Source organism: Spinacia oleracea, chromosome 1 (genome assembly GCF_020520425.1).
Source record: "Spinacia oleracea cultivar Varoflay chromosome 1, BTI_SOV_V1, whole genome shotgun sequence".
Lineage (NCBI taxonomy): Eukaryota > Viridiplantae > Streptophyta > Magnoliopsida > Caryophyllales > Amaranthaceae > Spinacia > Spinacia oleracea.
Window position 1 is genome coordinate 122,917,884 of NC_079487.1, and position 12,034 is coordinate 122,929,917.

The window sequence follows — 12,034 nt, forward strand, 5'->3', positions numbered from 1 at the left end:
ATTTGATCACTAGATCGAAGTTCATATAGATCAAGATCGAGTATATATACACTACGTAATATTAGTGAAGTAAATTGAATAGAGAGTTCATCTATACTACTCAATGTATATGAAAGTTTTTTTTCTCTTCTTTTGACAATTGACATCACAATATATGTTACCAACATAGAGTTGGCTCAAGTGGTAAGCAGCTTGATGCCGCTTAAGGGAGGTCTCGGGTTCGAGCCTCGCCGTATGCAGAAACTCTTGTTGGGAGACTCACCCACCACAAGCAAGGTGTGCGACCCGGGTCGAATCCGGATGTAGTCGGAGCTAAGCTCCGGTGAACCGGATGTGCTATGCGTAAAAAAGACATCACAATATATGTTGGCTAATTGCTCAAGTAATTGTTGCAATATTTAACCTGCCAATTCAAAAGACCAAGGTGGGCCCAATATTGAGGAATTGCAACATCTCCAATATGGAGGGAAGGGTCTGCATTACCAGCTATTCCATAATGTACAACTCCTTCAATTCTGAATAAATTTAACAATAACTGGGATGTTATGCCTGCGTTTACCTGTAAAACGGAAAGTGAGTAGAACTTAGAAAAATGGAGTTACGTTACGTAGTAGAAAAGAAGAAGAAAATTCATCTTTCTTTTACTTTTCTTCTTCAATTCCATTGAAAATTTTTAAGATGGGTATGTGATATTATGTACCATGCCAAGTCCTGTCATAACCAAGATCACTTTCTTCCCGGCAATCGTTCCGAACCGAAATCTCCTTCCTTAAGAATTTATTAAGCCAAGGTAAACAAAAAAACAATTAATAATGCATAGTATATGGAGTTTATGTTATTAAAATATGGAAATAATTTAAATCGAAACTAAATTTGATAAATGTATAATACGAAGTACTCCGTGGACTTACGTATTTGTATTTACTATGTAGTCCGTGGGATACGTAATGTTTGGGCTCCCAATTGATTCTCAATTGGGCCACTAAGTCCAAAGCCCAATGGCTCTAAACAACAACATCAAACCTACCAATGGCTATTCAGCCATCCATTAAGGCCCAAGGCCCAATAACAATAAGTGACCTATGGGCATTTATTATGCAAACACTATAAATAGGCCGCCAAGGCTCACACCTCAAGGTACGTCCAATTTATCGCCTTAAGACTACTCTTCTAGAGAACTTCTCTCTAGAATCCGAGCATCATTCTTACTTAGGCATCGGAGGGGCTTTCCTCGGAAACACCCCCGAGGCTAGTGACTTTGCTCTTGTGCAGGTGAATTCGGACTCCACTCACTCAAACAAGCAAGATCTTCAACACATACAAAAGGGCCTTCATTCGAAGCCCATTGTTTCCATCTTTACAACACCGGAACAATTTGGCGCCGTCTGTGGGGAAGAACACTTCAAAGCCTTTGAAAGACATCAACCACCTCTTTCCGCGAAAATGGTGAATGATGTTGTTAACAATGACGACGATATGATGGTGCGGTCAGATTCAGAATCTGACCAAGAGGGGCACCCTCAATCGATGGCGAGGTCACAGCCAAGCAGAGCTACGACCGCCACAAATGCAGGACCTCCGATTCCAACTAGGGAAGAGCTCACTGCGGCCATGACCATCATGCAAAACTTCCTCTTCAATGAGAAGCAGCAAGGACAGGCAAACGACCGCAGAGAAGAGAGGAGGACCAGGCGAAGGCTGAACGAGCCACCCAGTGCGGAAGTGTCCAGACCCGAACGAGAACTCCTTCCCTTGACAGGAACACACTTGACGTCGAGGTGGACGGAAAGCACGTGGGACACCCAAAAAAGGGCACAACAGCAACCAGATTGGTTTGCGAGACCATCGCCTACTCCAACAGCTCTCCAAAGCGAATCAACTACTCGTAACACTCGGATCCGAAGCTCGGTGCTCAGCAGGTTGAGGCCCTCGGTCCACTCAAGGTTAAGGCCTTCGATCCACACGAGACTCGGGGTAGGTGAGTCGAGCAGATCTGGCGAACGACCCGAGGTCAGTAGCCGAGAAAGAAGAAGAGACAGGAGGCATGATCGAACCCCTAGCCCCCATCGTACGCCCGAACGTTCTAATCATAGAACCTCGGCAAACGAAGGCATCAGGGCTAGACTCGGGAAAAGAATCATGACTCCTACGTCATCCCCTTTCTCGGACGAGCTGATTATGGAAGAAATACCGAAGGTAAGACTGCCAGCTCACCTAACCTACAGCGGAATCACAGATCCGAGGGATCATGTCATCTCCTACGAGCAGCAAATGTTCTTGAGTCCCTACTCCGAAGCATGCTGGTGTAAATACTTCCCAACCACGCTAACCGGAGTGGCGGGAGAGTGGTTTAGATCGCTGCCGAAGGGATCGATCAAGAGCTGGAAAAAGCTGAAAAAGAGATTCTGCACACAGTTCGTGAGCAACAATCGCCCCGAGCGAACCACAGCAGAACTGACCTCAATCCAACAAGAAAGAGACGAAAGTCTGAGAGAATTCATGGCCAGATTCATGAAGGAATCAACAAACATACCAAACTTGCAGCCAGACGTGGCCATCTTCGCCTTGAAGCACGCGCTCCAGGAAGGGAAGTTCCGTGACGAACTCTCAATGAAGAACCCCTCCAGAATAGCTGACGTGCTCCAAATGGCTGACGCGTTCATCAGAACCGAGGAGTTCAACAAGGCCGCTGCAAGGCTGAAAGGATCGTCGGATCCGAGAGACACAAAGAATACCCAGAGCAAGCCCGAGGGTAGCTCAAGGAAGGGGAAAGAGAAAGTAGGAGCTAGAGAGATGAGCCCGAAGAAAGACGGGAGAAGGGGTGAACTTCAACCCAAGTACACCAACTACACTCCACTAGCTCTGCCCCGAAAGGAGATATTCAGCCTCAACAGAAATGACGAAAAGTGGAAACTACCTGGGAAGCTCAAGTCCAACCCAGCTCGGAGAAACAAGAACAAATGGTGCGAGTTCCATGATGACTTCGGTCACCATACCGAAGAATGCAACTCGCTGAAAGACAACATTGAGGACCTCGTTCGCCGAGGCTACCTGAAACAGTACTTGTTAGACCGAAGGGAGGAAAAAGAAAAGGCCGCAAGCGGCAAACAACACGAGCAACCCCAGAAAAGGGTCTACGAAGCAACAGGGCACAAGAAAAATGACATCCTAGTGGTGTTCGGGGGACAGAAGTCTGGCCAGGCCAGCAAAAAACACCTAAGAGCCCTCTCCCATCGGGTCAACTTCAGCGCGGTGGGAGACAACCAGCCACACCCCCCGAACATGACCTTCACTGCTGATGATTGCTTCGGAGTCCAGTACAAACATGATGATCCTCTGGTCATCTCCATGGACCTCAATAACCACAACGTACATCGAGTATTAGTCGACGGAGGAAGTGCCGTCAATATCATCTTCAGAAACTGCTTCGAGCAGCTGATCCTCGAAGAGCCAGAGGAAGCACTGACGAAAGTCAGTTATCCTCTGATCGGATTCAACGGATCCGCAGCTATCCCTCGAGGAAAGATCACCCTGCCAGTCACAGTGGGCGAAGGCCAGGCAGCAAAAACCCTTCGGGACGAATTTTTGGTGATGGACTGCGACTCCGTATACAACGTAATCATGGGGAGAACCATGATTCACAAGATGCAAGCAGTCCCCTCCACATACCACCAGCTGATGATATACGTCTCGGATGCAGGATTCGCCGAACGAATCAGGGGTGATCAAGAAGTGGCGAGAAGAACCTGCCACACTGCTGTCCGAAAGCCCAAACTAGAGGACGGCCCCGAGGAAGAAAAAGGAGCTAAGGGAGAGGAAAGCGAGGCAAAAAGAAGAAGAGCAAGCACGAGCAGCTTGTCTCCCGCAGAAGTTGATGCTCGCCCCGAAACCCTATCTCCCGAACCAGATCAAGAAATGGAGGATATCTTCCTCGAAGATAATTCAGACAGGAGCGTCCGAATAGGCAAGGGCCTAAGCTCGGGGCTCCGAATCGATTTGATCCGACTACTCAGGGATCACAAAGACATCTTCGCATGGTCAGCAGCAGATATGCCAGGGATAAATCCGAAGCTGATTTGTCACAAGCTGGATGTCAACGCTGAAGCCCGGCCAATCAAGCAAAAAAAGAGAAATTACTCCTCGGAGAAAAACAAAGCCATCGCCGAGGAGGTTAAAAAGTTGCAAGAGGCCGGATTCATCGAACCATGCATGTATCCGAAGTGGCTGGCCAACGTGGTGATGGTCAAGAAAGCGAACGGCTCATGGCGAATGTGCGTAGATTTCACAGATCTGAACTGAGCCTGCCCCAAAGACTGCTATCCCCTGCCAAGGATAGATCAACTGGTTGACTCCACCAGCGGCCATGCACTGCTCAGCTTCATGGATGCCTTTTCAGGCTACCACCAAGTATTCATGCACCCCGATGACAGGGCAAAGACAGCGTTCATCACAAGTGCAGGAGTGTTCAACTACAAAATGATGCCTTTCGGCTTGAAAAATGCCGGAGCCACCTACCAGAGGTTGGTTGACCACGTCTTCGCCGACCAGAAAGGGAGGAACGTGGAGGTCTACGTGGATGACTCCATCGTAAAAAGCATCAAGGAGGAAGACCATGTCAAAGACTTGGCAGAGACCTTCGGAAATCTGAGGAAATACAGCATGAAGCTGAACCCAAAAAAATGCGTCTTCGGGGTGAAGTCAGGGAAATTCCTCGGATTCATGGTGAGCGAAAGAGGAATTGATGCGAACCCAGACAAAGTCCAAGCGGCATTGGATTTACCCGAGCCGAAGACCAAGAGAGATGTGCAGAGGCTAACCGGCAGGTTAGCCGCACTAACAAGGTTCATATCAAAAGCCTCGGACAAGGGAGCCCCCTTCTTCAAGGCACTGAAACCAAAGAGCCTCCCCGGAGGAGAAGCAGAACCAGTCAAGAAAAAGGGGGTCCCGAGGAAAGTGGATCCCGAACTGATATGGGAACAGGAGCAAAAAGAAGCTTTTCAGCAACTCAGAGCCCACCTAGCTCAACTGTCGACACTGGCCAGACCAAAGGAGGGGGAAACCCTGTACCTATATGTCGCAGTTAGCCCTGGAACCGTCAGCGCAGTGCTTCTTCGGGAAGAAGAAAAGAAGCAACAGCCAGTCTACTTCACCAGCCGAACACTTACAGGAGCCGAAACCCGGTACCCACTCATCGAGAAAGTCGCATATGCAGTAGTGGTAGCTGCACGAAAACTGAGGCCATACTTCGACTCCCACCAGATCACAGTGCTAACTGACCAACCGCTCGAAAAAGTACTCGACAAAATAGAGAGGTCAGGAAGATTGGCTGCCTGGGCCTTCGAACTATCAGAGTTCGGCATCAAATATCAGCCGAGGACAGCAATCAAAGCACAAGCATTGGCAGACTTCTTGGCCGAGTGCTCATACCAGGAAATGTTGGATGATACGAAAAGCACTTGGGAGGTCTTCACTGACGGATCTTCCACAGTAAACGGCTCAGGGGCAGGAGTTGTACTAATCCCCCCGACGGGGAAAAGCATAGAATATGCATTGAAGTTCGGCTTCAAAGCAACCAACAACGAGGCCGAATACGAGGCCGCAATCGCAGGGATAGAGCTTTGTTTATCCCTGGAGGCCGAACATGTTCGCCTCAAAACTGATTCCCAGCTTGTAGCCAACCAGATCCGAGGGGAGTATGAGGCCAAATGGCCCAGCATGACAGCCTATTTAGCAAAGATTAAATCCTTAACGTCAAAGTTAAGATCCTTTGAAGTCATCCTCATTCCCCGAGGACAGAACGCGCAAGCAGACGCACTGTCAAAACTCGCAAGCTCGACACTCATCGACCTAAACAGGTCGGTCCACGTGGAAGTTCACCAGGAGAGAAGCATCGACTTGCTACCCACCACAGTATGCAGCTTACGTACCGAACCGAGCTGGATGGACGCAGTAGTTGCATACAAAGAAAGGGGAGAACTTTCTGAAGATAAGCTGCAAGCGAGAAAACTGAAAAGATTCAACAGATGGTTCATCATCAGCGCCGAAGGAGAGCTCATGAGGAAATCATTCTCTGCTCCGCTGCTAAAATGTGTGGGTCCAACAGACGCTGACTACATCCTAAGGGAAATCCACCTCGGGATATGCGGAAACCACATTGGAGGTAGGACATTAGCACATAAAGCCCTTCGGGCTGGGTACTGGTGGCCCACTATGGTTTCCGAGGCAAAGCAGATGGCAAGGAAATGCGAGAAATGCCAAAAGTTCGCACCAGCCATCCATCAACCAGCTCAAGCCCTACAATCAACACTGTATCCCTTACCATTCGCACAGTGGGGGTTAGACATCATTGGTCCCTTCCCCTCAGCGACGAACCAGAAGAAGTGGTTGATTGTAGGAGTCGACTATTTTAGCAAATGGATCGAAGCCGAAGCTGTCTCCTCCATCACCGAACCTCAGGTCCGCAAGTTCATATGGCAGAACATCATCACAAGGTTCGGCATACCAAGACTGATGGTCTTCGACCACGGGAAACAGTTCGACAACACCCCGTTGCAAAAGTGGTGCAAACAGTTCGGCATACACCTAGCATACTCGGCAGTCTGTCACCCACAAAGCAACGGGCAAGCCGAAGCTGCTAACAAACTCATCCTCAACGCACTCAAGAAAAGAGTCGAGGATGACAAAAACAAATGGTTAGAAGAGCTACCCGGAACGCTATGGTCCCTTCGGACCACTGAAAAAGAAGCTACCGGACAAACACCGTTCCACCTTGTATACGGATCCGAAGCTGTAATTCCTGTGGAAATCGGAACAGAAAGCCCGAGGATCCAGGCATACAACAGGTATGATGGGCTCCAAGGAGAAAGCAACAACCAGCTTCTATCCGAAGCTCTCGATCTACTGGATGAAGCTCGGAACGATGCAAGGACACTCAACGCAGCCTATTTGCAGAGGGTCAACAAGCATTACAACCGAAGAGTCAACGCCAGACCCCTAAAAGTCGGTGATCTAGTACTCAGAAACGCCGCCTCGGTTCAGAAAGGACGGATCCATGGCAAACTCTCAGCCACTTGGGAAGGACCATACATCATCCATTCCGAAAAAAAGGCCAGGCACGTATATGCTGAAACAGTTAGATGGAACAATTCTGAAGAACCATTGGAATACCGATGTTCTCAAGAAATATTTTGTATGATCTCTGTCTGTAAACCAAGTAAGTTGTTTAATGAGAAGAGGAAAGCCATTGGCACCATGTGTTTCATTAAACTTATCTCTACATTTATTGTCCCTTTATATATATATGCAGCCTCGGATCTGATCAATCCGGGACCAAAAACAGGTTGACTTTGCCCATTCCTTGATAAAATGCAAGAAATGACCAAATCATACACTTCAGGGAACCGTCCAGAATCCTCGGATTCGCGGTACCCTAATAAAATTTGTTCGCAACAAACAGTCGCTCGAATCAAGTTATAAAACTCCGGCTCAGATCCACGGATCGCCGAAGGCATAACTAAAGAGGCAGACTAGCGATCTCTTGCCCAGGTTTCCGAACCACAAGAGATCGGAAGAACAATCCAAACCTCTGAGCAGATCGACGGATTTGAAGAGTCTGGAAACTAAAGAGTCTCTTAGCAGATCTACGGATTTGAAGAACTCGCAAAACTAAAGAGTCTCTTAGCAGATCTACGGATTTGAAGAACTCGCAAAACTAAAGAGTCTCTTAGCAGATCTACGAATTTGAAGAACTCGCAAAACTAAAGAGTCTCTTAGCAGATCTACGGATTTGAAGAGCTCGCAAGATCAAAAGGTTTTTAGCAAGTCTACAGAAAGAGGAGCTCGAGAAATCTACGGATTAAAAGACCTAAAAATTGCGAAAGCACAAGTTGAAAAGAAGCAGCCAAGTAACAAACATTCATTTTTTATTCAATATTTGGGGGAAGTACAAACACATCGAAAACCTCAAAAATTGAAAACAAAATGAAACAAGTTAAAATCGGCAGCCATCAACAGACAATACCGGCCTACCGAAGTACTAAAGAAAGCAAAAAGAAATGAGTACAACGCAGCGCCGAGGCAAAAGGGGGAAAAGCAAGCACATATTCGGAAGTCCTCAACTGGAACCGACCGACTCTGAAGAAGACGACTGCCCGAATCCCTAACTCTTGGGAGTCTCAGAAGCGGCCCCTAGGGGAGCATCCTTCGAAGAACCCCCAGCAGTGGTATCGCCTTCGGAAGTTGCCTTCTGGGCCCGAGCCTCTGCAAGAGCAGCTTGGCGTTCAGCTTCAGCTTCATCTCGATCAGCTTGGCATTCCACCAAGTGGTCCTCGGCCTGCATCCATAGAGGAACTTTCTCGTTCCAAGGGAAGTGAGGCATGTGCTTCGCAAACATGCGCCGAGCACCCAGGATGCCGTTCCAGTACTGCTCTCTACACTGATCAGCAGTGTAGAGGTTGACTCGCTCCTGCTCCAGCTTCCGAATATAGTCATCTTTTTCCCGAAGCTTCAGCCGAAGGACAGGCACCTTATCAGCTTGCTGCTGGATCAGCTCCCGATGCTGGACAAAATGGTGGAGCCTTAACTCCGCCTCTGTACGCTCTTTGTCGGCCGCTTCAAATTTAGACTTCATCTCCTGGAAGAGTCTATCTTTTTCCTCAAGTTCGCTAGCGAACTTAGCGGCCATATCCTTCTTCTCCTCAGCAAAGGAAGCGATCTTCTCAGCATCCTCTTCAACTCGGAAGATGAGCTGGCCAACCTCGGTCCCGATCTTCTCAGCAGACTCTCTAGCCTCGCGACTATAGTGAAGGTACAGCTGCTTGAGTTCCGTAAGCTCGGAGAGGAGTTGCCCAGCCTTCTGGTCCAAAATGGGAATATCACGAGCATAAGCCTCACGATATTTCCTCAGTTGTTTCTCCTCAACCGAGCTACACTCGGAAGCGAACGAAGACCAGAAAACAGCCTGGGAACGAGAGAAAGATGAGCAAAATAGGAAAAACATAAAACAAAAACACAACTCAAAGAGAAAAATCTAGCAAATTACCTCGTTCAGATAGTACTGGGCCATCATTGCCGGATTCCTCTCTTCGGCCCCAGGAACCCTCCACTGCGGGTTAGCACGAAGCAGATTCTCCCGAGCAGCCTCGGGGCCCACCAAGGATCCCACGTGAGCCAAAGGGTCCTCTCCCAAAATCGGAGCCCTGGCATATCGAGCCATCGCCTCCCTTACTTCTTCGGGGATCCGTTTTAGCGGAACATCCGAACAGGGATCAGCATGGATCAGCCTATCCAGGGCCGAGGTAGAAGTAGAACCCAAAGTCGAGTGGCGCCTCTTCCTCGTCAAACCTTGCTCGGGCTGCTCCTCCTCTCCAGCAGAGGGAACCTCCTTCTGAACCTCGGGGACCGCAGCTTCGGGGCCCGAGAGATCTATCATCTCCTTGTCTGGACTCTTCTCCCTCTCGAAGGGAAGATCAGCAGACTCCTTCTTCTCCCCAGCTACCTCAGGGACATCCGAACCAGGAACAAAATCGGCTTCAATCGCCTCCATCACCTCGGTGATATCCTGGATTTCGATCCCCAAAGCAGCAGATGGTTTAAGGGGAGAAGGGATGATATCTTCCTCGATCAGCGGCTGATCCACGGCCGGCGGTTCAGCAACCACCACACTCTTTAACTTCTGCCCTGGCAAGGGCATGAAGTGAAGAAGATTCTTAGGAGGAGGCATGACTTCCGAAACTGCTTCCTGCATAGCAAGCATTCAAAGATTAGTTTCCGAAAAGGGGAGAAACGAACTACAAAAACTCCAAGTCAGAACAAATACCTTCTCCGAGGGCTGAGAAGCCTTCGCTTTCTTCGGATGCGTGGAAGGCCTCAAAAGAGTGCTACCCTTCCTTTTGCGTTGATCCTAAAAAGGGGAGACCAAGGGTCAACGAATGTAAAAGAAGAAAAAGGAAGAAATAGAGAAAAAAGCGGGAAATACCCGGTTCCTAGATAAAGAGATATCTATCCGAGCCGGAGATGAAACCGAAGGAACGGCACGCGGCACAGCGTCAGTCCCAGGACCCTAAAAAGATGGTCCAGGACCAAGACGTTAGCCGACGGCCAACCGAAAAGAAAAAGATAAACAGAAAATCGAGCCTATAAATGAACACTCACCGGATCCGAAGTCGTCTTCAACTCAGGAAGCACAACCTTCACAGGAACAGCTTCAACAGAAGAGGCGGAATCCCACGGATCAGCTCGAACTTCGGATATCCGAGCAACCCCCAAAGGAGACAACACGTAATCCTTCAGACGAGGATTACGAGGGTTATCTTTTCCGAACTTGTACTCGGGAGCCGGGTCGTGAATAGTCTTCAAATCCAAAGAAATGCCCAACTTCTTAGGATCAATGCAGCTAAAGCCGTACTCTGCAAAAACAAAGCACAAAACATGTCAGCAAAACGAAACAGGAAAGAGGACAAACTCACTGAAAAAACGGTCTCAGCCGAAAGACACCTACCCCTGTCAAAAATCCTGCTGAGACCGGCAACAGCAAGAATGTCCTCCCTCAGAATGTAATTGAGATTCGGGAGCCAGCTAGACGGCAGTCGGTGGTTATCCTCTTGAGCCAAGAACCACTGGAGGAGGTCCACATAGTGGCGATGGTTCCGATCTGGAGCCGCCACACCCCTCATATCAGGATCAGGAGCCACGAACCACTTCGGAGGACGATAAAAGTTGGGATGCTTCGGATCCGTCGGCACACGGACGAGCAACCACTCCGTCTTCCAATTGTGGTCAGAGCTAAGGTAGGGGTACGCCGTGATGTAGTTCGGATCCCCCCTCTTTCGGGACTTCTTGTTGACAATGGTCCACCAACCATACCCATCACCCTTGGAAGCATGGTTGAGAACTAGATCGTGAAGATCCCGAAAAATAGCGACAGAGCAAGGGAAATTGACGAAGTCACACACCCATCTAAATCCGATTATGTGCCTCATAGATTTGGGTGTGAGCTGGGCCAAACTAATGTTGTACGACACCAAAACCTCGGATACGAACGGATCCAAAGGAAAGCGGAGACCATTCTCCAAATGGTGAGTATACACGGAAATGAACCCCCTCGGTGGATGAGTCACCCGAGGACGCTCTTGTTCAGGAAGCTCGCACCAGTACCCCAAAGCATGCTGAATTCCGTATAGCTCCTCGGCCTTCCGATGATAATTCCCTAACTTCGCTTCCACCAACCAGTCACCGCTGACCGATTTCTCCAACGGACCGTCGATCTGCGTGGTCTCATGCAAAATTGAGGCATACTTGCCCTTCGGATCAGCTTCCGACCAATGAACTGGAAACTCGGAGTAACGACGACGAACACCCGAAAAGCCAGCTCTCTCACCAGAGGTTGCACGTTCATCTTCGGAAGCATCCCAACCAATCGAACTCTTCTCCAACGGCCTCTCCGAAGGTCGACCCCTCGAAGATTTCGGTAACCTCCCCGAAGGCACGTTCTCTCTCTCACTAGAGGAGCCAACAACGAACTTGTTTTTGCCCCTATTCTTTGCCATGGTCGCGAAATCTCGATCTAGGGTTTAGATTGAGGGGTAGAAGGAAGAACGAAGAAAAAAGGAGAACTCAGAAACAAATTACCTTTTTCCGAAGCGGAATTCGCCGATAAAGCGAACAACACAAGTTCCCGAAGTCTAAAGTTGGCCGAACTTCGTAGATCTGAAGAAGCAAATTGCACTGCGATCGCCGGAATTTAGAGAGAGAATGGGTTTGAAATAAGGAGTAAAAAGTTTAAAAGGAGCAAGGCACCCAGTATTTATAGAAAAGAGAAAGGGCGCATCAACTTCCTCAAACCCACGATCTCCATGACACAGTACAATTCCCAACACTTGTCATCAATGCAAATCATCCCTTTTCAAAAAAGAGAGGGAACTTTCGGACTTCTGACAGCTGGAAACCCACCCATTTAATTCTAAATGGACCGGGTCTGGGGGGCATGTTGTTTGGGCTCCCAATTGATTCTCAATTGGGCCACTAAGTCCAAAGC

The 12,034-nt window shown here is 48.7% G+C and overlaps 1 protein-coding gene across 1 annotated transcript; it reads right to left on the reverse strand.

Annotated features, from left to right (window-relative positions):
* Positions 1 to 370: 370 nt before the first annotated feature.
* On the reverse strand, positions 371 to 11,688 carry LOC110806049 (uncharacterized). Its single transcript, XM_056834502.1, has 8 exons — positions 10,499 to 11,688; positions 10,153 to 10,406; positions 9,977 to 10,060; positions 9,818 to 9,901; positions 9,041 to 9,739; positions 8,212 to 8,959; positions 701 to 768; positions 371 to 559 (listed from the first exon to the last, which is right to left on the reverse strand). Exons 1-8 carry the CDS (start codon positions 11,544 to 11,546, stop codon positions 371 to 373), a joined length of 3,174 nt encoding a protein of 1,057 aa, XP_056690480.1. The 5' UTR covers positions 11,547 to 11,688.
* Between the last annotated feature and the right edge of the window lie 346 nt (positions 11,689 to 12,034).